This window comes from Zychaea mexicana (genome assembly GCF_025766255.1).
Source record: "Zychaea mexicana strain RSA 1403 chromosome Unknown BDB00scaffold_117, whole genome shotgun sequence".
In the NCBI taxonomy this organism is placed as follows: domain Eukaryota; kingdom Fungi; phylum Mucoromycota; class Mucoromycetes; order Mucorales; family Lichtheimiaceae; genus Zychaea; species Zychaea mexicana.
The window spans coordinates 26,169-52,275 of record NW_026516780.1 but is presented as its reverse complement, the minus strand read 5'-3'; the positions used below and the strand labels follow the sequence as shown (position 1 = coordinate 52,275).

General features: G+C 42.5%; 4 protein-coding genes across 4 annotated transcripts; 2 read left to right on the top strand and 2 right to left on the bottom strand.

Moving 5' to 3' along the window:
• Positions 1–175: 175 nt before the first annotated feature.
• On the bottom strand, positions 176–3,234 carry BDB00DRAFT_849999 (uncharacterized protein). Its single transcript, XM_053125403.1, has 9 exons — positions 3,198–3,234; positions 2,974–3,099; positions 2,450–2,635; positions 2,279–2,348; positions 1,680–2,121; positions 1,171–1,560; positions 753–1,079; positions 631–681; positions 176–551 (listed from the first exon to the last, which is right to left on the bottom strand). The coding sequence occupies exons 1-9, from the start codon at positions 3,211–3,213 to the stop codon at positions 459–461; spliced, it is 1,701 nt and encodes a 566-aa protein (XP_052974360.1). The 5' UTR covers positions 3,214–3,234; the 3' UTR covers positions 176–458.
• Positions 3,235–7,778: 4,544 nt separating this feature from the next.
• Positions 7,779–11,328, top strand: BDB00DRAFT_877796 (potassium/sodium efflux P-type ATPase; the record flags this gene model as incomplete). The annotated part of the gene is made up of 6 exons (XM_053127659.1): positions 7,779–8,246; positions 8,331–8,587; positions 8,668–8,822; positions 8,902–9,975; positions 10,056–10,638; positions 10,728–11,328. The coding sequence occupies 6 exons, from the start codon at positions 7,779–7,781 to the stop codon at positions 11,326–11,328; spliced, it is 3,138 nt and encodes a 1,045-aa protein (XP_052974359.1).
• Positions 11,329–12,039: 711 nt separating this feature from the next.
• BDB00DRAFT_792133 (Presenilin-domain-containing protein) lies at positions 12,040–14,723 on the top strand (the record flags this gene model as incomplete). The annotated part of the gene is made up of 8 exons (XM_053121099.1): positions 12,040–12,472; positions 12,539–12,776; positions 12,846–13,035; positions 13,125–13,192; positions 13,277–13,427; positions 13,515–13,581; positions 13,662–14,366; positions 14,446–14,723. 8 exons carry the CDS (start codon positions 12,040–12,042, stop codon positions 14,721–14,723), a joined length of 2,130 nt encoding a protein of 709 aa, XP_052974358.1.
• An 8,925-nt stretch (positions 14,724–23,648) lies between these two features.
• Positions 23,649–25,576, bottom strand: BDB00DRAFT_849973 (uncharacterized protein). The gene is made up of 6 exons (XM_053125402.1): positions 25,426–25,576; positions 25,310–25,358; positions 25,221–25,257; positions 24,974–25,150; positions 24,423–24,919; positions 23,649–24,362 (listed from the first exon to the last, which is right to left on the bottom strand). The coding sequence occupies exons 1-6, from the start codon at positions 25,517–25,519 to the stop codon at positions 23,867–23,869; spliced, it is 1,350 nt and encodes a 449-aa protein (XP_052974357.1). The 5' UTR covers positions 25,520–25,576; the 3' UTR covers positions 23,649–23,866.
• Between the last annotated feature and the right edge of the window lie 531 nt (positions 25,577–26,107).

Genomic DNA, 26,107 nt, shown 5'->3' with positions numbered 1-26,107 from the left:
CCTCGAGCACCCTATCTTCTTTGTCATTGCTACAATAGAGTGACTTTCAGGAGTACCGGGTACAAATAAATGGTGCCATCCCACTTGCATGGCATCATCCATGGCACACATACTAGTGACAAGCGGAGAAAGGGCGGTCTTGGTTCACATACACACTTGGCACAAAATATAAGCAAGGGACTCTGTTGATAGAGCTAGTATTGACAGTGGGGGGGGGAGGGGGTCCTATATATCAAAACAAACTTCACGCGGGCGCATCATTAATTTTTTTATTACTGGCGTAAGAAAAGTCAAAAAAAAGAATATGACATTTCGCAGTTAATTCACAATAGACCTAAAAAACTGTGTTTCGTATTTTAATACAGTATATATAATGAAAAACGATGAAGAGATCTTTTTTGTTATTCTGTCTGTGAGTGGGTTAGTTAGTGAGAGAAAGCCCAGTCAAACTTTGTTATTTACTCCTCAGGCGGGGGTGGTGGTGGCGGTGCCGATGATGGAGGTGGGGGAGGTGCGGGCTCGGAAGGTGGAGGTGGAGGTGGTGGAGCATCCTATCATTATCATGTATCAGTCAGTATCCGGTTCTCTCACAGTAACAGTGAAACAACGGAGATTAGGTTTTGAACTTACATATCCTCCGTCTCCAGATGGTGGCGGTGGTGGAGGTGGAGCTTGCTGTTGCTAAAGAAGAGTCATCAATAAGGGAGCTATTTTATGCATAGAGTGATTTGGGTAAAGAACAGAACACTTACTGCCCATGGTGGCGGTGCATTAGAGGGTGGGGGAGGTGCGGCTTGCGATGGATCGTATGGCTGATAACCGCTGCCGCCATAGCCGCCGCCGTAACCACCTTGATTGCCGCCATAAGCCTGATAGTAGCCAGAAGATGTAGGTGGTGGGCCATAGGATGAGCCACCTTGTGGTGGACCGTAGTTGTTTCTTTGCTGCCAAGGAGCAGGGCCTCCGCTTCCTCCTCCGCCCCCAGACGAGTGGGGAGGGCCAGAACTGTGATCCCGTTGCCATGGAGGTGCAGCTCCAGTAGGAGCAGGTGGTCGCTGCCAAGGTGCTCTGTCACCGTACTACATATATCCAAAGAGATTGTCAGTCAAGTGATCCCTGAGATACAGCCAATCTTTCTCACAAAGTCAATATTTCCAACATGTTACTTACCGATCGTCTATGGCCACCATCATAGCCACCGCCGGCAGGGTGACCAGCGCCGCCGCTGCCACCTTCTTCAGGAACCTTCTCGCCAAGTTCAGCCATCAAGTTCATATATTCGCTATCGAGATGCTGATCGCGTTCTTTGGCTTGAGCCATAAATTCGGGATCGTTACGGTGGAGACAGTCGCGTGCTGTGTGACCACGACCACCACAAATACGACACGTAAGACTGACGGTGTAATTTTGTCGTTCAGGACATTCGTAACGTCGATGCCCGATACCACCACAGTTGATACACGTTTGATTTTCGTCGTCTCGCAAAGTACCGTTAAGAGCAGCCAATTCACGCAGCTGGTTTCGCTTCAGCTCGTTCTGACCTTCTGGAAGCGTAGCAGACTATATTTCATTTTTTATTAGTTAACCAAACATAAACCACATCAAATTGCTTTTCTTTTAAATCTTCCCTAAATTTCTCTTTCTCTCTCTCCCCTCTCTTGATAGGTCCCAATGCTTACCGTTTCAATGATCTTCTCAATTAACTTGACTGCCTTCTTGACCTTGTCCTCTGTATCCGCCATAACAAGACAATGCAAATCCTCTTCTTGTGCCGAGTTGCTAGCAGCATCAGTGCGTGCCTTGCCCTCTTTGACTGAACCTCGACCACGGATACTGATCTTTGCACCGGATTGCTGCTCCATGTTTTTCAATGTATTGCCACGGGGGCCGATCAACTGGCCAATGAAATTGATCTCGGGAAACTCTTTTGCAGGAATATACACTTTTTCATGAAGGCGCGAGGGTCGTTTGTAGTCGGCAGGCGGTCTGTAGTTGGGAATCGTCTTGATGGCGGTTTCGACCAACTTGTGGCGCTCGTCTTCGAGCTTTTTGCGATAGCGAGCTTCTCGTGTATTCACACGCTTGCCTTCTGCGTTGTAAATAGGCTCAGGCGATGGCGATCTGCAAGAAAAGATATATTATTTTGTTTGATTTAGCATTGCTTACTTATCAAAAACACATTGCGTCTAGCTCTCCATTTCCCTCTCCGTAAATAAATAAAACCACTCTATCATCAAACACACACATTGTTTGTTTCATCTTTATTGTATAATCTTACCTTAGGCGTTCAGCAGGAACATAATCTCCCATTCGCAGCTTGCGATTAATTTCTTCCAAACGAATTTGTACTATAATTAATTATTATTATCATATTCGTCAGTTAATAAGAAAGAATCTAACATACATATATAGTTATTAGAGAAAGAGAGATTTTCTGGAATACACTTACAAACATAATTATCCGTTTGTTCCTGACTAAGCTTTGGCAACGTCGTAGGCAGACCAGGTACGTTAATTTTTTTATCACTGTCTCCCCAGCGGCTCCTTCGCTTTCGTCGTCCTTCAGAAGAAGCATCTGCACCGGCACCACTACCACCACTACCTTGATTTCCGTTTGATCTAAACGCTTCTACTGCTAATTTTTGGGTTACATTGGTTAGGCTTTTTCTTTCTTTTTCATTTTGTTAATTCCATCACTGAACTCCTATATTTTTCGATTTTGTGCAGTAGAGGGAAACATTGGCTGTAACGGATTTCCCTCGTACTTTTTTCTTGGCCCACGTCATGAGATTTTCAAGAAAATGTTAGGGAAGGGGAAGGTGGTGGGGAAACGCTGTATAGATCTAATGATGGATTTCATTTTGCCGAACCATGAAAAGGTGATGGCAAAATCATCAAGCACACACACACACACACATGCACAAAACTAATGGAGAAAAACAGAAAAAAATTCATGAATCATTTAATTTTTACCTGCTGGTGGTGTTCTGTTGCCTGCGCTTTGGTATGTACCGCTTCCTGTTGCTGAAGAAGGGGACGCGGGTTCAGGAGAACCTTCACCGAAACGTCGCTTGACGCCCAAAGGAACAACGTTGGTACCTATTGCAAAACGTAAAAAATCAAGATTAAGAGCTTTAACGTCTTTTTTTCTATATTCCTTAATCATTGGTTGTTTCGTAATCCTCTTTTTAATTTACCCGTTGGTTTCCACATGGCTAAAGATAATGAAGTATTTCTGAAAAAGACAGGTTTATTTTTTTTTTATATTCAGCGGAGACTCTTTTTTTTAATAAAAAGAAATGATTGGTTGCCCTGTTTCTGTAGTGTGGCATGATCGATGTCACTCAAGCTCTTGATGATGTCTACAAAATATACGCTGATATATCAAGACACTTCTTTAGGGTAGTTTGGTAAACTGCTGTCAGAATGAAGAATAACGATTTTATTATGTAGAGCAGATTACAATATGATGTTATATTTCGGTGTTTGACGAAACCAAAGCTCATTCTGGTCGGTTACTATACCAGATGTTATGTTATCTCTTCTTGTTGTGCCCTCTTTTGATGCGAGGATGGCGAGGGTAGTAGGAGACCTGCCACGGAATCCGTTTACTAGCGAGTATGAGTTACATCCTCTTATATCTCACTATCCTTATCACTCTTCAATTAGATATTTTCTCGCCATAATTCACCTGTTGGCTGTTGCTTTTGTTTCCCGGAGAGCTACAAGGCAGACCGTGGAATCACAACAAATATTTGCGACGCCGTTGCATAAGCCAACCCGACATCTTCATGTTCTCTAATGACATACGATGAGCTCACCAAATTCTATTTAGTATAAAAAAATTGATTCTATATTGTTGTGTGAAATAGAGTAGCCATAATCATCACATTTGAATATGAAAACTATTTTCTAAGCTTCCCCCGCCACCGACCAACAACCACTCAAAAATTGTATATGTAGCCATGTTTAAAGTGAAGGGAAAGGTGCCGTCATGGGCGACGCCGATCATATTTTTTAAAATTTATATCAAATGGAAGGCTAAATGGTACGCTTGTAGCGCTTCCTTGCGGTGCGGTGATTAAGAAAGTAGGCAGGTAAGAAGAGAGGTGGTGCTTCAACTGAAAAATGAAGCCTTCTCAGAGAGAGAAATAGTCAAGCTCGATTAACATGCTGGGGGAGGAGAGGTTACGTAGTAAAAATAGGAAAGGAAGATGTGGGTGGAGGGCGAAAAGAAGAGGTGTCTATAGGTGCCATGAGTATAGTGGGGAGATATCAAGATATTGTTGATGATGCCACATCGCCCATGTCTAACCCTTCTTTGGGCACTGGTCCATTCGTGTCGTAATCAGTGTCCCGAGTTGCTCAACTTGCCGATTTCATGCAGCACGCGAAGTAATGCTGGCCAGGTTGTTGACCATTTGCCGCGAAACAATTCTATATCCGAACGTGGTAGATAATTCATGATATGGTCGAAGGTGTGTGGCTCGTTGTCGTACTTATTTGATGTAGTGCAAAAAGCCGTGTACAACTACTGGAGCAGTGGTGTGAGGGATGAGAAGCTGGCGTAGTGTACCTGTTTCGCACGTGGTGCTTCGCAGCGACAACCCTCAAGTGGCTAGGATGGAAATCGATGCATGCTCCATCTGACGAGGCGACGACGGTCTCTTGGAAAAGCAACCACAATAGAGTATAGCGTCAACTATCCTGGATGGCCGGAAATAACGGATGGTTTCGCTTGTTCTTATATACGATCCATTAGGTCGTCATACTACGTACACTCCAGCATTACTTATTACTGTAACGTGGTTTGCTTTTTACTAACGCCTGTATTGCTTCATATACCTCACAACCTGCTTGGTGCTTTACGTGTGTGGTCCAGAGAACACTAGAATAAGTAAATCGCGAGGTCATTACTTGACCTTTCTATATACATGCTACCAATCATAGCACGATACAAACGTACTCTATCCATCCAATATGTACTGTGTTTTTAATAAAATAGCTGGTGAATAATTCGAGCTTTATATCGAACGAGCGTGTTTCCCTTTGATTTTAAAGTTTTTGAGGATGTCACCACATGAGAGCTTCAAGAAGATACTTGATGCCCTTTAATCTAATATTTGAAATCGCAACCATACATCCTGCTTGAAATACGAAATCTATAATGGGGTTTTTATGCAAACCCATATTATTGTTCGTTTCCTTCATAGCAGCAAACTAAGAATACATTGCTTTGATAGCGAAAGTATGATTCGACGAAACATGAGGGTTGTTCTGGCCTATGTACTAAGTCACATATGAAAAAAGAAAAGAGACAGCCTCTCACAAGGGTCATGCAACACACCCATCATTCCCACATCACAGAGCAAATAGACCAAGCAAGTTTGAGATGTTCACAGACTCGAATAAATATCATTTGATTACTCCGACCATTATTCGCTCGCCGTGACCTGGAGAGAAATGAGATATTAAAAGCACAATCCCTGTCTGTAACGAAAAGAGACGACAAAAAGGGAACAGTTGAAAGTATAAGTTGTACCAATTACGATATCGTTCATACTCTGAGGATTTGATCGTACCGCGTCGTACATTGGACCACCGGTTTCCTTGTTACTCAAATCCGCCCCAGATACAGATTAAGTTTCCTAGATCAAACGCATGATCTTGGTTACAAATACTTTTTGTTTTCAAATTCGCCAAATTTACATATACGCATTTGTGTGAGTTTAAGTAGACGAGCACAAGCGTTATTCCATGGGATTAAAAGCTGTACACTAACGCCTATTTGGGTAATGAAAAGTATATCCTTTTTTATGCATAAACTCTTTGTATATACTACTGGAAGTTCAAGCTTTTTCGAGCCTTTATATTGGTGGTTCCTTCTTTTTTTTTGCGCTCGAATGGTTAACGTTGAACAGGTTGCTGTCCAGCTCAATATCCTTAGTTGTTGCTTGGCATGGACAAATTTCAATGTATCATAAGATATACAGGTAATAGAAAGAAGAATACCCACGTTATAGTAACAGCTTCTCCGAAAGTGTAAGTTAATAACTAACTATTCAAAATTGGTTAGTAGAATGTAATGATTTGTCACTACACTTTATACTGCTGCATGATCTGGCGCGGTGGTGGTTAGTGACACTTTACTGATATATCAGCAAATGCAGGAACACAATGATACTACATTAGTAGTATTTTTATATCGTTTCGGTGTAATTATTAGTGTAAACGAGAATATATAAGGAGCAACAAACGCAAAAGGTCGATATAGATCATAGATATGACATAGTAAGTTGAGGCATACACTTGATTACGCCTGGTACTCGGGTTGAACGAGCCAATAAAGGTTTAGCCGAGAAAAATTGGCAAACCAGTTCTTGAGGATAGGAAAATAGGCAATAGTCACATGGTGCATGAAGCTCTAGGCCCAGGCGTTTACCAACTAAAGTAAACCGATACCACGCGCTATTAAACGAGGCGCTTTATTTTTCTCACACATGGCGACCGACCAAGAAAATCCGGGGATACGTACATTTGTCAATAACGAAACGAAAATGCGAAACTCGAACTTATTCCCCCAACATTGCTGTTAAATCACAGCAGCACCGATAAAAGAATACACTCGTAATAACGCCTTTTGTAGAACGGTAACGAAATCGAACGGCTATCTGTGATATCATGCCTACTGTCCGTTGCACCGGGTCGTTATCTTAAGCCACCCCCCTTTTTTTTGGGAAGATGAATCGAACACAATGGCAAACTCAAACTGCTTGCTTTAACAGAGATGCAAAACTCCGAGTGTGATAATCAGGCATTTGCAAGGGGAAAAAAAGTGAAAAGAAACATATGTAATTGTACGAAACCCGGGGTTTTTCTGTATTCTTTCTCTCTTCTCTCTCATGGTTTCTTATGACCTGTACAGAAAGAAGAATTGTTGTGCTTGGTTTCATTTCGATCTAACCTGTTATGATTTCCAGGAAAGCTTAAGCGTGTGTGCGGTTGATATAGTAGCACAATCTGCGACGTGGCGGAGATTGGTTTTTGATTTATCCGTCAGTAGATATCAAATGGCATAATTCGCGCATGACTATATCCATGTGAGCCTTCAGCGGTCTGCCTTAGGGTATGTCTGAGTTACACAACGGCTCATCGGTAAGAGTGACGCGCACGGGCAATCAAAAACGTATTTTTACAACACATCAGCGCGGGTATTGTGTGAGAGGCTTATTGTTTCTCACGTCCATATCCACCATATTCTCGCTCAAATTGATATAGCATTGTTCATTGGTTCAGAGAAGCAAGAATGATCAATTGATGGTGCATTATATGTGTATAACAGAACAGAGCTCTATCCAGCGAGAGAGTGCACCGTGTACCAGGCGATCAGAATTACCGTATCCGAGCAAAGGAAATCTGTGGGACGGATCTGAACGGCATTAGGTGACACAGACGATACTATTATCGGTAGTCAGAAAAAAGAAACCCCATCAAGTCGAACAGAGCAGAGAAAATGCTCTCCGCCAGTAACAGTGGAGGATTTACCCACTCGTGCGGCCCAACGACATGCGCCTTTTATTCCATAGGCCAACGCAACAAGCTGGGTTTAGTTGTTAGACACAATACGCTTCCGAAAATTCTATTGAAGACTCAGCGAATTATATTGTAAAAAGTGCCACGCTAAAGAAAAACATATATAATCTGTGTATCGATTCTTTGAGTTGACAAGGTTTTCTCTCCTTCTCTTTCTTGTATCATACTTAATTACATATCATCATATGACTGAAATCGTTGACCAGCAGAACGCCGGCCAGCAGCAGCAACAACAACAACAACAACAGCAACAGCAACAATCAGCTACCATCACTTTTGCTGATCATGCTGTGCAAGAAGGAAAGAAGCAGGCAGATGGTGTTCAAAAGCCATTGACACGATCTTCGACCATGCAAAGTACTGCAACCGACGGCAAATCAGTCCGTAGTATGCTCATGCGTAAAGTGGGTCTCATGAAGCGTCGTCAGAAGATTGAACGAGTCGAAGGTCCACCCTATCACACAATGGACCTCGAAACAGTATCTCGACTTCTCAAATCAGATTTTGAAATGGGTATTCATGATAACGAAATCGAAACTCGTCGCAAGGAAAACGGCTTCAACGAATTGCAAGGCAGCGGTGGTATCAACCCTGTCAAGCTTTTCATCAAGCAGTTCATCAATTTATTGGTGATGATTCTGCTTATCGCGGCTGTAAGTTTATATTTTTTTGCTTCTTTCGAATTTTCTATAGTTCATGTATGTTAAACAAATTATTGCTGTGACTTGAAAACGTAGATTGTATCGTTCGTCTATCACGATTGGATTGAAGCTGGTGTCATCACCTTCATCATGTTCTTGAACGCCGTAATTGGTTTCTTGCAAGAATACAATGCTGAAAAGACTATGGAATCGCTACGAAAGATGGCTTCGCCTACCAGTTTGGTTATTCGATCCGGACATGAAAAGCATATTCCCACTCGCGAACTTTTACCTGGCGATGTCATTGTCCTCAAGAGCGGTGATGTCGTTGGTGCCGACTGTCGTGTTATTGAGTAAGTTTTCTGTGTATACATGGCTTTTACGCCATATATTGATATTTTTAAAACTTTGATTATAACATTGAAAATTACAGATCATTCAATATGGATGTTGACGAAGCACTATTGACTGGTGAATCCGTCCCTGTAAACAAGGTTAATGACACCCTTCAAACCGCTGATGTGCCTTTGGGTGATCGTGTGAACATGGGTTACTCCAGCACCACTTTGGCTAAAGGCCGTGGTAAAGGTAATAACTCACTTTCACCTTTTTTGTGTCTACCATAATTTGCGTCATACTTAAATGTTTCTTTTTCTGATCTAATTAGCTATGATTACCGCTATTTCCATGGATACCGAAATTGGCAAGATCGCACAGCGTCTTATGGATAGTGACGATAACTCACGCACGCCCCTTCAACGCTCCATCGACCACTTGGCATTGTTCTTGTTTGGTTTCGCTGTTCTTGTCGTCATTGTCATTTTCGCCACCACGAAATTCGAAATCGGCGACTCTGAAATTCTTTATGCCATCACTACTGCCATTGCCGCCGTTCCCGAAGGCTTGCTTGCCGTTTTGACCTTGACCCAGGCATTTGGTGTCAACGCCATGGCCAAATCCAACGCCCTCGTCCGTCGTCTCGTCTCGCTCGAACTGCTTGGCTCTGTCACCAACATCTGTTCTGACAAGACTGGTACCTTGACCCAATCCAAAATGGTGCTTACTCGGTTATGGCAACCCTCTACAGGATTTTATTCAGTCGAAGGTCTTGGTTTCGATGTGCATGGTGATGTGACTAACGAAGAGACGAAGGAATCGATCAACAAGGATACCAACATGACGCCCCACATGCGTCAGTTTGTTCAAACCGCTGCCCTCTGTAACATGAGTGAGGTGAAGAAGGATGAAGAAGGCGAAATCTCGGTTATGGGTGACCCTACGGAAATTGCCATGCAAGTCTTTGCCCACAAGCTTCAAATGGGTAAACCCGCGTTGCAGCAAGATGGTTGGAAATTGGTTGCCGAATATCCGTTTGATTCTAGCATCAAGCGCATGAGCGTATTGACCCAGGGTCCTGATGGCACCTATGTCGCTTATGGTAAAGGTGCTACCGAACGTGTCTTGCCTATCTGTGCCGGTATCAAGAACGGTGATGAAATTCAGTACATGAGTGTTGATGAAATGCAAGATCTGATTCTTCCTCAAGTCGAAGCATTGGCCCGTGGCGGTCTTCGTGTGCTTACCTTGACGACCCGTGTTATCAAGGCTGAAGGTCCTGTTAACCATGAAACGTTCAAGCGCGAACAGATTGAAGAAGAAATGATCTTTTTGGGTTTGGTCGGTATCTATGATCCTCCCCGTGTCGAATCCAAGATTGCTGTCGAAAGATGCCACGAAGCTGGTAAGTTTATAGCTACAACGTTTCTTATAACCGACTTTGTTTCTTATAACTGACTTAAAATGCGCCGTTCATTATAATAGGTATTCTTGTTCACATGCTTACTGGTGATCACATTGCCACCGCCACCGCCATCGCCCGTGAAGTTTCCATCATCCCCTCTGACTATGGATTGACTGAAAAACCAGTTGAGAAGGAACTCGTCATGTCTGCTCAAAAGTTCGACAAGCTTACCGAAGAACAAGTCGACGCTTTGGAAGAGCTCCCCTTGGTGATTGCCCGTTGTTCACCTGAAACCAAGGTGAAGATGATTGAAGCATTACATCGTCGCAAGAAGATCTCTGGTATGACTGGTGATGGTGTCAACGACTCGCCCAGTTTGAAAGAATCCGATGTTGGTATCGCCATGGGTGAAACTGGCTCGGATGTCGCCAAGCAAGCTTCGGATATCATTCTCGTCGATGACAACTTTGCCACCATTGTCTCTGCCATTGAAGAAGGTCGTCGTGTCTTTGCCAACATTTGCCGCTTCTGTGTCCATTTGATTACTGGCAACGTTAGTCTTTCTATCATGTTGATTGCTGGTCTCGGTTTCCAAGGCGCTGACAACAAGTCTGTCTTCCCCATGGCGCCTCTTCAGATTTTGTTCGCAAACTGCTTGACTACGTAAGTACTCGTATAAAAAACACTACCAAATCGATTATGTGTATATTTGAGTATGATACTGACTTGGTTGGTTCATTCTATATAAATAGTACTCCACCTGCCATTGCTCTTGGTCTTGAACCTGTTAACCCATTGCAGATGCAGGTTCCTCCCCGTAAACGTGAACACGGCTTGTTCCGTGCCTCCAACTTGTGTGATATGTTCGCTTACGGCATTATAATTGCCATCATTGGCTTGTGCAACTTTTCCGTCTCCATGTATGCCTATGCCGGTGGCGACTTTGGTAGTGACTGTAACAAGTATTACAACGATACGTGTCATTATACATTCCGTGGTCGTGGTGCACTCTTCGTTACTTCATGCTGTGTTCTCATGTTGCACAGCTTTACTTGCCGTGACCTCCTCAACCCTGTGTGGATCCCATCTTACTTTGCAGGCGAACGTAGATGGTACTTGGCTTGGGTCCCTCGCGCTTTCACATGCAAGCAGAACCGGTATCTCTACTATGCTTTGGCTTTTACCCTCGCCTTGTTGATCATCACCGTCTACGTCCCCGTCTTGGCTGAAAGTGTGTTCAAGCAACATTACATTACTTGGGAATGGGGTATGGTCGCTGCATCCTGTCTCGTCTACATGTGCTTTGCCGAGATCTACAAGTACTTCAAACGCAAGATCGTGCCTCCATTCTAAAGTGGAAACGCACACACGCACACACACACAAAACATAACTTATACATACGTTTGGACCTAGAGCAGGCTCGTATAATACTTATTGCAAACCATACCTCATATTTGTAAATATATAAATAGCTTAGTAGTAGTATTTCTTTTTTTTCCAGTCTCCTTCCTCATCTACTTACCTCTCGCCTATCATCCTTATCATCTTTCCTGTTGTAATACTTTGAAAAGAAAAGTATATTTAGCCAGCTATTATTGGCATGAAAAATAATCAAAAGCATTCCAAAAGTGTTGTATTTCTCATGAAATATACTGATAGGCTTTTTTGAGCTGTTAAACATCTCGGTATCATATACTACGTAGTTATATGTGCTACTTACGTTCCTTGTCGTTTGTGGTAAGAAGTAGTGCCATTGCTATATATAAGCTGCATGCCGCATCCCCTTATTAGCCGGACTTGATTGGCACGTTTCATTTAAGGAAACACTGTGGAATTGGCACGTCCAACAATTGCCGCAGGTACCACAACGTAAGCAGAGGAACAAAAAAAAAGTGCATCTGACCACAGATAGAATAAATTGCCCTTTCTCTCTTTATTGTCTCTCACTCACACCAACCCCTTCCCTTCCTTAAGCCCACAATCTCTTTGTCCCTCGGGAATATTTTAACAAAAAGCTATAAAGCGATAGACCTAAAAGCAGCTGGGTTGGGCAAAAAGCTGTTATGTCTAGAAGCTCGCTCACTTTACAAAATGGTGATGAAAGTATTGTCGACGATGAAGCTACGGTAGCGGCCACAACCACAGCTGCTAGTACTACCATTGATACAGCAGAAGCAGACCCATTAACATTGAACGAGCAACAACAACAACAGCGGCAGTCGCCGTTACAACAAGAACCTGTTATATGCACCCTATGCCAAAAATCAGCTACGTTCATGTGTTCATCGTGCGGTTTGAATGGGCCCCGTTATTGTTCTATGGAATGTCAAAAGACCGATTGGAAGGAAAGCCATTATAAAGTTTGCGAGGCGACATTGGCAGCTCGTCGTTCAAGGCGTGCTACAGGTTTGGCTAATGCTAATGCTGCTGAAGGAGAACAAAGAACATCTCGGTTAAATGCTGCACTCGCTGTCAATTCGCGTCGTAACACAGCAGGTAGCTATCATTAACGAACGAAATCCCCCGGGTAAAAATAACTCATGCATATATACGAATAAACAGGATCACAAGAACAAGACGGTGATGGTAATACGGATATTGCAATGGCTGATTTGGGCACATCGCAAGACATCGACGAAAACAATCAACGACGACGACTACGAGAAGACGATGAAGAATTTGCAGACGAATTAAAGTTCTATATGCAACAGATCTATTTCATCATCAAGCCCGTCGTTGCATGCATTATTCTCAGCATATTCTGGGTCAAGGTGGCATACAGTGGCGGTAGCGACTACAGGTATAATGTAAAATAAAGATGACTTTATAGGAAGTATGTAGGCATTAACGAGTTTGTTCTTTTTCGTAGTCCTACACGTTCATCTTATGTCATACTTCCGAGCGATGATTCAACGTCGACAAGCAACGGTGATGACAGTAGTGGAGATGGTGGCGGGTCAGGCATCACGCAATCGCTCACGAATGCATTCATTATCATCGGTCAAATCATTGTCGTCACTGTAGTGATTGTATTTTTGTTTCGTAAGGGCTGGATCAAGGTAAATTTTCCTTTTACTTTTCATTGTGAAAAGTTGCATATGACGATGGTGCCCTGCAATCTAAGTATTTTTTGAAAAAAAAAATATAGGTTCTTGTCGGATTTTTTATGATTGTCGTCCTGATGCTCCTTGGTTTCATGACTTATTTATTATTACTGTAAGTATTCTTTCTGGAGAAGGACGACTGACGTATAGATTTGGCATTTGTTAACATGCGCGGATATATACATGTCGATAATAGGAATTTGATACAAGTCTTCTCCATACCAATGGATTACATTACAATGGTGTTTGCTTTATGGAACTTTGCTGTCGTCGGTTTAGTGTCTATATTTTGGAAAGGTCCGCTTTGGCTTCAACAAGGCTATCTCACAGTTATGAGCTCATTGATGGTTAGTACACATATGGATTTCGAGAGGAGAGAACGACATGCATTCAGTTTCCAGTACTTTTAATCGCTAATATCTGCTATTAAACAGGCCTTTTCATTGACCGGACTCGAAGAATGGACGACTTGGATCTTACTGGGCTTACTTGCAGTGTGGGGTAATAAAGGGAAAGGGAATTGTATATTTGATGAAGGTTTTGTTTTTTCTTTAACAAAAGAGCTATATTGTATTTTTCAGATCTAATTGCTGTCTTGTGTCCATTTGGTCCGCTACGATTACTAATCGAGAGTTCACGAAAGCAACAGCGTGAAGTCCCAGCCTTGCTGTATTCCGTCAACGCAGTATGGTTCATGCTAGCAGCAACCGATCATGTTCGATTATCAAAGAACATTATACCCTTTTCTTCTTCCTCCCATAAAGACAACAACAACAACAACAACGATACATCCTCGCTCAACGAAAAAACAGCAGCAGCACAGCAACAACAACAAAAACAGCAAGTTGATGATTTAGCAGCGAATGGACGAAAACGAACTGTTACCTTATCCTCCATCACCGATACCATACATAGTCTTACTAGTTCTTCAGAATACGAAGCATCCACTTCATCCACTGCACCATTACATCCCAATGCCGCTGCACCAGGCAGACAACGACAACAGCAGCAACCTTCTTCCTCCACACTCGCCTCATCAACAGGTCCTGCAAGCATGACCAATCTGCAGCCGAATGGGTTTATGCGTCTGCGTGCAGAAAGTATATCAAGTACTACAGTCGCTGCACAATCCAATACAGAAGAAGCTGCGAACAAAGCAACGCATACTGATGATAGTAGTCGGAGGACCAGCACAGGTCAACCAGATGACGACGAGCCAAGACGGAGGAGTAGTAATGATACCCAAGGAATTGAAAATGATTCTGAAGAAAGAGATGAAGAAGATGGTAAGTTTGACAGAAAAAAGGAATATGTATGTCCCCATTCCCTCCTGATGTTTGTTATAAACACTTATTTTTTATATAGTGGAAAGAAGCGGCCTGAAACTCGGATTAGGCGATTTTGTATTTTATAGTGTACTTATTGCACGTGCAGCCTTGTATGACTGGATCACTACAGTGTGTTGTACGATTGCAGTGCTGACAGGTCTGACGACGACCATTTTCTTACTGGCCATTTACAAAAAGGCCCTTCCAGCATTGCCCATTTCAATTGCATTTGGCATACTTTTCTATTTTGTCGCCAAAACCGTGCTTGTTCCCTATATTGGGGTATTATGTGTCTTTGGCATGGTTGGTTTGTAGTATAATACAGCACACATATTATTTATATTTTTATATATCCCATTGTTAATCGTTTGCAATAACAACATTCTCCCCCCACCTCCACCACCATACCATACCAGAAAAGTAATCTTTTTTTTTGCTCCACATACTACTACAAGTCCTCCCCGCTCGTATTGTTTTTTTTTGTCGTTACTCACAATAACAGGGACAAGATTGTGTATAACCTTCCTTTACGTCTCATTCAATTATATACTACGCAGCGGGTACACCATAGTATAGTATACGTCGTTGTGTCTCTTACTGCGTCGACCACATAGTTCCGCCAGTAAGAAGAACAGTATTGCTGTCTTGTAAATCTTGCTACTGGCCGTCGTTGCGATGTAATACAGAGTTATGCATTATATGCCTATGCGCGTAAGATAACAGTAGATGGATGAAATTTATTTCGACAGAGTGCATAAGTTAGGGCGGGGGGCCTTGTTTATGAAATGTTACGTACTAATTTGTCTACATTATCTATACAACAAAGGACGATGTCAGCATATTATTTCTTTAGAAAGTTGATTCTTACCGTCTATGGACGAAATGAAGAATTTTGGAGCTTTATACTACGTTGCAAAATAGTAGAAAATAAAGCCAAAACCTGGCAAAAAAGCGATCCAATACAACTTTGTAGCATCTTCCAACACTCCCCTTACGTTTTAAATAAACGGTTTCTCTTCCGGTATTTAATATCAGATGTGCATGGCGGTAAAGGTGCGGCGACAACTGTTGCAGTAGCATGCATTAGTAACTTTTAATGATAGTGTTCCTTTTTACATAATTTATTGTGATATTTTAATAAGAAAAACGCCCTTTGATGATACATAAAACCCTGTTAACAACAAAAATGCTTTGTGTGTGTGTGTGTGCAGGCACACCATGCAGTCTTAATCAATAATACACATATAGTATATGCGATTGCTCTTAAAGAAATATTAAAGCCGAGCACATATAGAATAGCCGCGTCTCGGATAACAAGACATTAAATAGTGGTACAGTGAACCCCCGCTTTTTGCACCCCCGTTTATTGCAGATCCCCACTTATTGCAACTTTTTTGAGCAGATTCCCGCTCAACACTTAGTAAAATTGCAGATTCCTCGGTTTTTGCAGATTGCAACTTGGAAATCGGGACCTGCAATTTCCCGCTTCAGCCTTATATATTGTATATTAATCTCAAACTTCAGAGACAGTGAGACTCGAACCAGTGACAAAAGAGATACACTATTGTATTCTATTATTTAAGAGCTTTTAAACCAAATAAGGAAAGATGTGATTGCCAGCTTATCGATCCCACTTGTGTAACATATTCACATTTTGCAGTTCCTCAGATTTTGCAACTTTTTTGACGGTATTCCCGCTGTTGCAAAAAGCGGGGGTTCACTGTAGTAAACAGTTCAATTTCGTGGACCGATTGCCTTCCTTATAAGGCAGGTTAACCGTTGCGTGGCCTACGACGTAATTTTTTACGTTTGACATATCTACACACAGTGAAGTAAGTTTCCACTACTCTACTCTCACTTAATTGAGGGGCATTTTCTCAATTGTGCTCATTTGTTTCTCATCAGTTTAACGATTTAGTGACACCGTTGGTGGGACGCGATGTAGAAACGTTGGTAACGCCTGAAGTATTTGAGCAGTACCTGCTACAGAAACAAGATCTTTTAGGTTTTGCCACAGCCCCCTTTTTCGCTATGTACCAGGAGAACTACCTTGAACCAACCGACTTATATTTCCACGTGTGTACGTTTGGCTCGTCCACCTTTTGGTAGAAGAGCTCAAGTGTCCCAAATGCAAACCCACTTGCCAGACGCATCGCAGACGACGACGACTTTATTTACATCCTATCCTATCGCTATCAATGCAAAAACGACGGATGCGACGTCAACTCAATTATGGGCACGGACGAGAACTTGACAGAAAAATCGCTACCCATACAACTTGCGCTCGAATAGCCGGCCACTCTTCCACGTAAAAGTGGTGTATCCAAGTATTTGATGACAAATATGCGGCTCTGCTTTGGTAACAGAATGGGGCCCGGTCCATTTGCAAAAGCACTGAGCACTAGACACCACCTGCGACACGACAAAGTTGAATGGCAGTATGCGGAAGGAAGATTAGAGCAACAAGAACATTCTTACGAGCAGCAAAATCCATCACCCACTAGACAATCGGCGATCAATTCGTTCTATAAACCAGTGCACTCGGCATCAAGGCAGTTCAAGAATTTCCCATCATTCGATGATCGAGATGGATATGGTGGTTCGACACCTGGTCCTAAGTATCTCCCAAAAATGTACAGTGCATTTGCTGAAATGCATATAAACGACCACTACAACCACATGAGCTCTCCACCAGCCACCATAATCAACATTGACCACAGCCATAAGGTGAGTTTGATCTATTTGCTTTTTGTGTATATATATTCTGACAAGTGCTTTGTCTGTAGTATAATAGGTGACAAAGCATCTTTGCAAACTAGATTCTTGCAAAATTTTTGAAGGGTTGGTATCAATGACAAAGGAATACGGAGAGATCCGGTATCAAGCTTTTGTGCCTACTACATCCATGGATCACATAGAACAAGGAATACAAGGTATACTACACTTTTTTCATATAATTTCCGGCTGATTGCATTACAGTAACCGAAACTAATTTTGCGATTAGCCATGCTACAAAGTCTTACTGACCATGGTCATCGTCATCCAAAAATCCTATTTACTGACAAAGTGGAGGCCGATGAACAGTTTTTCGAAACACAAATCGAATTTCTTCGTACTGACGTTCATCCACGTATAAGTCGCTGAAACATATTATGATGTCATCTGCCGCAGCTACAGCTGCCACCGACAATTTCAGTAACAATCCACAGCTCACCTTTGCAAATCGAAGCTGCTTTGACACCGCTACTCGAACAATATGGCACTGAACAGCAACCGACCGTCGTTGGTCTTGACGCAGAGTGGACATATTATGAAAATGATCCAACGTGGCATTTAGTATCAATAATACAATTTGTATACGACGACTGAGTATAAATATTAAAGCTGGAGAAGTTATATCATTGCCACACGCTATCTGGACGCTGCTTAATCGCAAAGATATCATCAAGGTTTGGACGTAACAACGCAAATGATATCACTCGGCTTTCACGATCTTTTCCTCAACAATCCAATAAGATTCAAGCATCCAAGTCGTGAACCTGTTGACAAGATGCAACGAGTACAAATGCAAACCAATTACTGGATCAAGTCTGGCAGATATTTCTACAACATCGTCTATCCAAGGGTTGACAACAAGGCAACTAGGAAGGTCGACTTACTGACGAGCAAGCACACTATGCAGCTTTGGATGCCTGGAGTAGTCGGCAAATTTATCTCCAAGCGACATCGCCTAGAAACGACATCATAAGTCGACGAGCTGGTGTACTTGTAACAGTACTTAGCGACGATGATATTGTGGAGGTGGCGCGCGGGAAAATTAGCGATGCTAGAGAAAGCGGGTATGTGCATATTCGCTCCCTTACTTATTCCTTGCTTGCTCCATTTCGTAGTAGGAATGACTTAATAAGTCAAATCATATTACTAATATTAAGCTAACCCTGACTTTTTTCTAGAGTCTTCAATAAGCGGACGATAACGGAAAATCGTGCTCTGGTTGAAGTTACTAATGTCTTGGTCCCTGTGGCAAAGTTGCCATTATGTGATAGCCAGCCACTTTCGTCATTTGGTGCTGCTCCGTTTTGTATATTAGTGCGTTTGTTGTCACCTCGTCCTTGTTATCAACTTATTGAGCCTGTCGCCACCGTGCACGATGAGGAAACACTAAACATATCGCAGAGCGTGGATCATCCGGAATTGCAAGCTGGTCAAACTGATCATAGCAGCGACAATGACGTGCAAGCATGGAATAAATATGAAACTGACTCGGAAGACGACAGTGACGATGATATACCGGTACCAGCGCCAAACACTTTAGCTATCGACGAGAGCCCCAAGATTTATGAAAGTCGCCTCCTCGATTTTAATTTACAAAAGTATCGACCGCAACGCTTGGAGCAAGATAACGCCTACCACACCAGAATCGTCCAAAATGCTTGGCATGCGCTCAAGAGAATCTCAATACCAAAGGAGCATGGGTTACACATAGAATTTAGCGTAAATTAACTGACGCAATTTTGTGGATGGATTTTGGAGATGTTGCAGCTGTTACCCGGGTTTGCATGAAAAAGGAGAGAGATTTGAAATGGGTATATATCTATATGATTCTCTTTTATTGTGGGCGACAACAAGCTTAATTTGATTTATCAAAACCATGTTACTTTAGTTCGTTGGCGTCGCAAATCTTGATTAACGAGCGAATTCGCCGCGTTGTCCCACCACCCTTCAAAATAGTACGATTTATTCATGACGTTTGGACTTTTAAAATGCGCCTCAAGTGGTCGACCATTATTTGACAAACAGGCCTGAAAAGATGCACGAAATTTGCTACAGCTTATTGGCAAAGGATATTTGAGCGATCCACCTGGAACATCATTGTACTTGTTTCGACGACGGGATGAAAATGGTTTGGCAGTATACCAATGCCTGAGGGAACAAACTCTCTTGAGGGCGGTGTGCACCAGAATTTAAAGAGGCATTTTGGAGCTTTAAATGCGATTCCGAGATTTGCGGTTAGTTTGCTTTCGAATATCGAACTCAACATAATTTGTATCTCATAGCATGAAAAAAGTGACCAATTTACTGAACAACTCAATACATTTTTTTGTGTGGCAGGTTGGTACGCTGATCGCACAGGCAAGCAGTACAAGGGACATTACGATATTTGGATGAAAAACAGAATCCAGCTTGCATACTTGCGACGCGAATTGCAGCTACCAAAACATTGGCTGATTGGCAGAACACGGATCTGTTGGCCTCGACTGAAGAAAAGTTTGACATTTGCAAGACGAGCGACGAAAGCTTGGATACATATGGCATGCAGCGTTACAGACCATCAATTGAACAGGCCAACAAAGGAGACAGTGCAGCTGTGAGAGCAGCATATTTAGCATCTCGTCAAGGCACCCGGTATCCAATACTATCTGTACATACTAAAGAAGAGGTAGCTTTGTTCAACCGACAGATATCTCAATTCTACAACAGTCAGCAACCGAACTCAACGAGGTGGACCGTTTTTGCCAAGTCATGGAACTCGACACATACTGACGGGCGCAATATATTTTCTATAAGTACCCACAGTATCTGCGCACATTTTTCAAATGGAGTCTGAACGCGGTGATAAGGAACAGCTTGGAAGGTACAGCTCGCCCACGATCCCAAATACGTGATAACTCTGATGTACTGCTCAAGTTTTGGAGCCTCGATCGATTCTGCCAGCACCGACACTGCCATCCTCAATACAACGTAGTACATCCAGACGTTTGCAATCTAGATCTTCTGTCTACCAACCGCTTGCTCCACGACCACTGCAACAGCAACAAGTTCAAAGCCAATCTGATTTGTATTCCTTTGTACGCCCACCCATGTTAGCATTACTGCCACCGCCTACTACATCTACACTACAGCCACAACTGCCTCCGCCGCAATTATATCCAGCATTCCAAGTGCAGCCACATTCATTGAAGCAGCAACAATAACAACAGCATATGCTCTATAGTCCTACACCTCAGCAACAAGCAATCCACCCACAACGCCAACAGCAATACATACGGCAAACGCAACCTAGAGCATCATCACCATCAAGCAGCATAAGCTGTACGGAGGTTTTAAAAACCTACCACCAAAAAAACGACAAAAGTATTCCCAGACTTGTCAAAATGGCGTCTACGTATTTTTTTCCTTTCTTAAAATTGTTTCTTGTGACCGATAGATGGCCACCGAGCCCTAATCATGTACTCCAACCCTACGTTGAGACTTGTACTTTCTCATAATTTGCAGAGCCTCACGATTTTGGTACCCTTGGGTATACGCGTCGATGTAGCGCCAAGACTTTTCCTCAAAGTTACGTATTATAGTCAACGGGATCTCATCAAGGACTTTCGGGACAGTTACTTGCAAGCTTTTGAACGAGTAATCACATCATTTCCGCACCTCTCACTTAGCGGCACCCCCAATACCTCTCAGTGAAATTGCATTAGCAATGCTATTTCGTTTCATATCGTCAACTTTTGGTGACTGGATACTTTTTTAATTTGGACGGTTTGAGCTGTCTTGCACCATATAAACTATGTCTACTATGTGTTATATTCTATCCATGTTAAGACACGTTGTACGAAAGTGCATTTGAGAGTGATCAATGTAACTTTACAGTGTTTAGCAGTAGTCATCATACCTGCTATGGGGTTTTTATGGTGGTGACTATAGAATCTGAATGTATATGGTGCATCTTCCCAACGCAACCGTATATGATACCTGCCATATAAGGAAGGCAATTTCACACAACAGGTGTATAAAATGATATGATCTGTTCAGCATTCTTGATACTAGAAAATATTATTTTTTTAAAGTGAATGATGCACATGGGCTGTATTTTCCACAGAAGAGCAATGATCATTAAAATTACTGTTGCTTATTTAATACTACGATACAAAACCACAGGATCTAGCAGAACAAATTGCTCAGCAACAGGCGCTCTTGCAAACCTAATTCAACGCCGGCAGGTGGTCAAACCCAAGGTTTACCGTTCTCACTGCACGACCTTCCTACTCGCCCCCCAATTTGAGTGGAAAACCTCTCCTGCTCTTCTCGAGTGGATGCCCACATTAGATCGGCTATTGTTTGCACAAACGATCGACGTTTCGGCACATCTAACAGGCGATCGGCAAGCACGACATGTATCTGTTCGCAGACCGAATGACCCATTTCCTTCTGCAGTATGTCTCTTCGAGGATAGACCTTCATGCTCTAGCCACCGACGCGATGAGTCTATGTTGGGGCTCCTTTCGTTGGCCTGGATCCATTCGCCCTGGCCATTAATTTTACAATGCCTACACAAGATTCAGCAAGAGAAGGTGAACGCCATTCTGATAATTCCACATTGGCCGTCAGCCCTTTGGTATCCATTATGCTTTTTCGGATGGCCACAGCTGCGCCTCTTCTGCTAGACCCCGCTCTTCACATCGAGACGACTTCACCTTACGCGACGTCGCCATGGACGAACCCGCATTGGCAACTCTCCGTATGAACGCTATCAGGCGCCACTTTGTCGGACGCGGCCTCTCGTCTTCTCTATTAGAGCTCTTTGTGCGCCTTTGTTGGCCAGAACGCGCGCAATTCAAACATATTTACCTGGTGGAATCCGCTTTGTTGCCTTGTGCCAGCACATCAATGTGGATATCAACAGCTTTGTGGTTGACGATCTCATTAACTTTCTGTCTTTGGCACACGCTGAAGTTTAAGCACTACCAACGAACCGCTTATGCTGTACATCTGTCTGATTTTCATACCCAGGCTGGGCCATTGTGCATCCATCCAGACATCATGAGCTGTTTCGAAGCTACCGAACCAGAATGCGTTGAAGAGCAATAGTGCCCTTGTTATTGTATACCGTTACCCTTTAGCCAACCTTTTTTTATCCAGCTGTATTTGACGAGTCGTGACCTTTTGCCCCTCTACCATTATTAAAATGATTAAATACAGTATGTCGTTGTGCAAGGCGACTATATTTCACTCAACGCGTGCTCCAGAGGCTCTGCTTCTTTGCAAACTTTAAATGTCTTCTTTCTCTTTGCTCCTTGTCGCTGCTCTTTGTGTGAGGCAGCTTTCTATCGGCTCAGATTCGGTTAGACTTTCGGACTATATAACCTCACAACTATATCTTCGATAGAAATGTACAGTGCCCACGCGATAACTCGATAACCTCGGTGACGCCCAAATGTGATCGAGTTATCGAATTATCGAGTTGTAGCCTTGTGTAACGCTAGTATTTACCCTTTAACAAATTTGCTTACAGTTATTGCAAACATTTGACCGAGAGTTAAGAGAATATATGAAGAGAAGAATTTACCAGAGTTATTGGTGCGTGCTTACTTTTCGTTATAACTAAATCTCCTCCAGTCCAACTTTCCCACCAACAAAAATTCGAAATATGTGTACAGAAAGTCGTAGAAGCGGATGTGTCTCAACGCGCGCTGGAAGACATAGGAAAGGACAAAGGTGAGTATATATTTGAGCCGGTATTGGCAGTGTGGATAACAATAAACTAACCACTGTTATTTCCTATAGGAAAAGGAGTTTTGCAACAAGCTTCCAACAGCTCATCTGATGTCGATCACGCCGATGAAAACAGAATATATAGCGATAAACTTGACGAGCAAGTATCGCCTTTGCTCTCCATCAGCCATCGGAAATGCTATTGTCAAAATTTTATTGACGGTCTAGTAGTTGTAGATGAGCAAGATGCTGTAATACTCGGGTGCACTAAAAGGCGCATCAGAATGCTCACTACAAAATAGCTAGAAAACTCTCGATAAGCTCCAATTACCAATTTTTTTAGCCAATCAAGTTTTCAGTTATAGCAGTACTTGATAACTCAATATAAATATGAAAGAGTGATCACGTATCAAGTTATCGCGTTGGCACTGTATTGTTGCAGATTATTATATTGAAGAGATGTTAACTAACCTGTGATATCTTCGATATAGTGTATAAAAAGAGGCTATCGCTTTTATCATGTAGTTCGGTAAAAAAAATCATCACATATCAAAGTTGCTATTGGAGCAAGGGAAATCAAAGTGTAAGGTATAAAGTAGATAAATATGACAAATATTTAATACGTGACGCCGCAGATCAAAGAAACAAGTTGATAATCGCCTTGCACAACGACATACTGTATTTAATGATTATTTTGAAAATGGTAGAGGGGCAAAGGGTCATGACTCGTCAAATACAACTGGATATAACAAAGGTTGGCTAAAGGGTAACGGTATACAATAACAAGGGCACTATTGCTCTTCAACGCATTCTGGTTCGGTAGCTTCGAGGTCAACATCAAAATCCATTTCGCAGTCTTCGAATGCTTTTCCTATTGTGTCTTCGTTCTCGACTGCCGTGATTCCCGCATGTTCTGCATGCAATTCTTGATCGACATGCTGCTGCTCCAACACCAACTCCTGAGTAAATTAAAGAAAAGTTAGTTTTCTTTCCGCCCAATGAATAGGGAAAATACTAACCTGCAGATGGGCCACTAGTTCGAAAACTTGCATCCAGTCGAATATCTCGTTAAAGCTGATCGGTACGTTTGCACTTCTACGCTCCTCAACCACTAGCTTTTTCTGCTCATTCATCGATAAGATGAATAGCGTCAGCGTTCTTTTAACACACTGGATGCCAACGGTCTTGAACTTGGTAAATGTCTCGAAATTTGCATTACATCGTCTGTATGCTTTTAGAACCAGCATACTGGTAAGAGATTCGACGAGCTTCAAGCTATCGCCGTAGGTATGCTGGATATTTTCTTCTCGGCCACCAGATGAACACTCGATCATTATGCGTTCCTCATCCAAGACACCAACAGTCGTCGAGTATCCAATACCATCAGCGTAATTGGGACTTGAGGTTTGTGATAGAGCCACAGATAGCGTTACAGCTTGGCGACTCATAATTTTTTTTTCACCCCTAAGTAAGAGTAGTTAATTATGATTCTTCATATTCAATATGCTACGTGATTATTCTCACCATTCGAAATAAACAGCACCGCTGTTGTCTGCAAAATAATTGATGATAGGCATGACTCGGTCGAAAAAAAAGGTGCGTTCGTGGTTGGTAGGGACAGTAGCCGCCTTACGTCTGCACTTGGATACAAAGTCTTGCAGTGTGTGACGGATACAGAGGAATAAACCTCTTTCTTCCTTACTTGCAGTAACGGGCACTTTCCCAAAATGGAAATCCTCTAGCTCATCGACATCTTTGCAATTTAGGGCCAGGCGGAGGATGCGCAAGGATTCAGGATGTCGATTTAGAGAAGTCAAACGGCGCTGTTCTTGCTGGTTATTGGCAATGACGACATCAATATCACTGCTCGCTGGATAACGTGCGCCTTGGAATCGAAACGAGTACATTGGTGATAGTCTTTTCATATCCTCCAATGTGAATTTTGGGCCGTTTTGTATATTTATTTTTGAAATCAACTGGCAGTCAAACGTGTGCAACTTTTTGCCCTTGTTCAAAGAAACCTATGATTCACATTTTAGCACGAACAGCCTATGTGTTGATTCAATCAAGCTTACCTTTTTTTTGCTGCTGTTGCTGCTACTGCTGTTGCTACTTGTGCCTTCTTTAACCGGTCTTTTCTTGGGATTTTTTGGTTGGATATGTTTGCAAAAGTGTTCTCCCAGTTCTTCGATACAACCAAATAGTTCCCGACAACTGGAACACTCAAAGCGGCGAGTATACTCAAGTTCTGGCTAGAAGTAGTGTTAGTTCAATATCGAAAAAGAACGTATGTGTGCGAGAAACACTTTAAATAAGACTTACGTGAGTATCAATATACTTTTTTGAAATGAAATTGTCACTGTAAAACGTGGTTAGTACAAAGGAATTTCTCAGCATTACCAGCTACTTACAAGTTCTTGCCACGCTTTTGATAAATTTGTTCGATTTCAAAGTTGAGCTCTACAGGAGATGGTTAATTCAACATATTTCTTTTTAAAGTAAACCTCAATAAAACAAAAGAACATACTGTGGACTTTTATAAGATGATCGCGTAGGCTGCGACAGGAAGACAATTCCTTTTGACAAAAGTGACAGGCATGAACTATGTTAACGTTTTCCATGGTTATGTGTTGCGAAGGCTGTCACAGTTGCTAAGGCTGTCCTTATATAGCAGGTAATCGGTTACCGATTGCCTTCCTTATACGGCAGGTTACAACCGATTGCCTTCCTTATACGGCAGGTTAACCGTTGCGTGGCCAGAAATTCACAACCGATTGCCTTCCTTATAAGGCAGGTTAACCGTTGCGTGGCCAGAAATTCACAACCGATTGCCTTCCTTATAAGGCAGGTTAACCGTTGCGTGGCCCACGACGTAATTTTTTACGTTTGACATATCTACACACAGTGAAGTAAGCTTCCACTACTCTACTCTCACTTAATTGAGGGGCATTTTCTCAATTGTGCTCATTTGTTTCTCATCAGTTTAACGATTTAGTGACACCGTTGGTGGGACGCGATGTAGAAACGTTGATAACGCCTGAAGTATTTGAGCAGTACCTGCTACAGAAACAAGATCTTTTAGGTTTTGCCACCAGCCCCCTTTTTCGCTATGTACCAGGAGAACTACCTTGAACCAACCGACTTATATTTCCACGTGTGTACGTTTGGCTCGTCCACCTTTTGGTAGAAGAGCTCAAGTGTCCCAAATG

Coding starts and splice junctions, on each gene's coding strand:
- BDB00DRAFT_849999 (XM_053125403.1), bottom strand. Junction 1,561..1,679: donor TTGAGAAGATCATTGAAACG/GTAAGCATTGGG, acceptor AATGAAATATAG/TCTGCTACGCTTCCAGAAGG. Junction 1,080..1,170: donor ATGGTGGCCATAGACGATCG/GTAAGTAACATG, acceptor GGATATATGTAG/TACGGTGACAGAGCACCTTG.
- BDB00DRAFT_849973 (XM_053125402.1), bottom strand. CDS start 25,519: ATGGAAAACGTTAACATAGTTCATGCCTGTCACTTTTGTCAAAAGGAA. Junction 25,359..25,425: donor TCATCTTATAAAAGTCCACA/GTATGTTCTTTT, acceptor CATCTCCTGTAG/AGCTCAACTTTGAAATCGAA. Junction 25,151..25,220: donor AAAAGTATATTGATACTCAC/GTAAGTCTTATT, acceptor CACTACTTCTAG/CCAGAACTTGAGTATACTCG.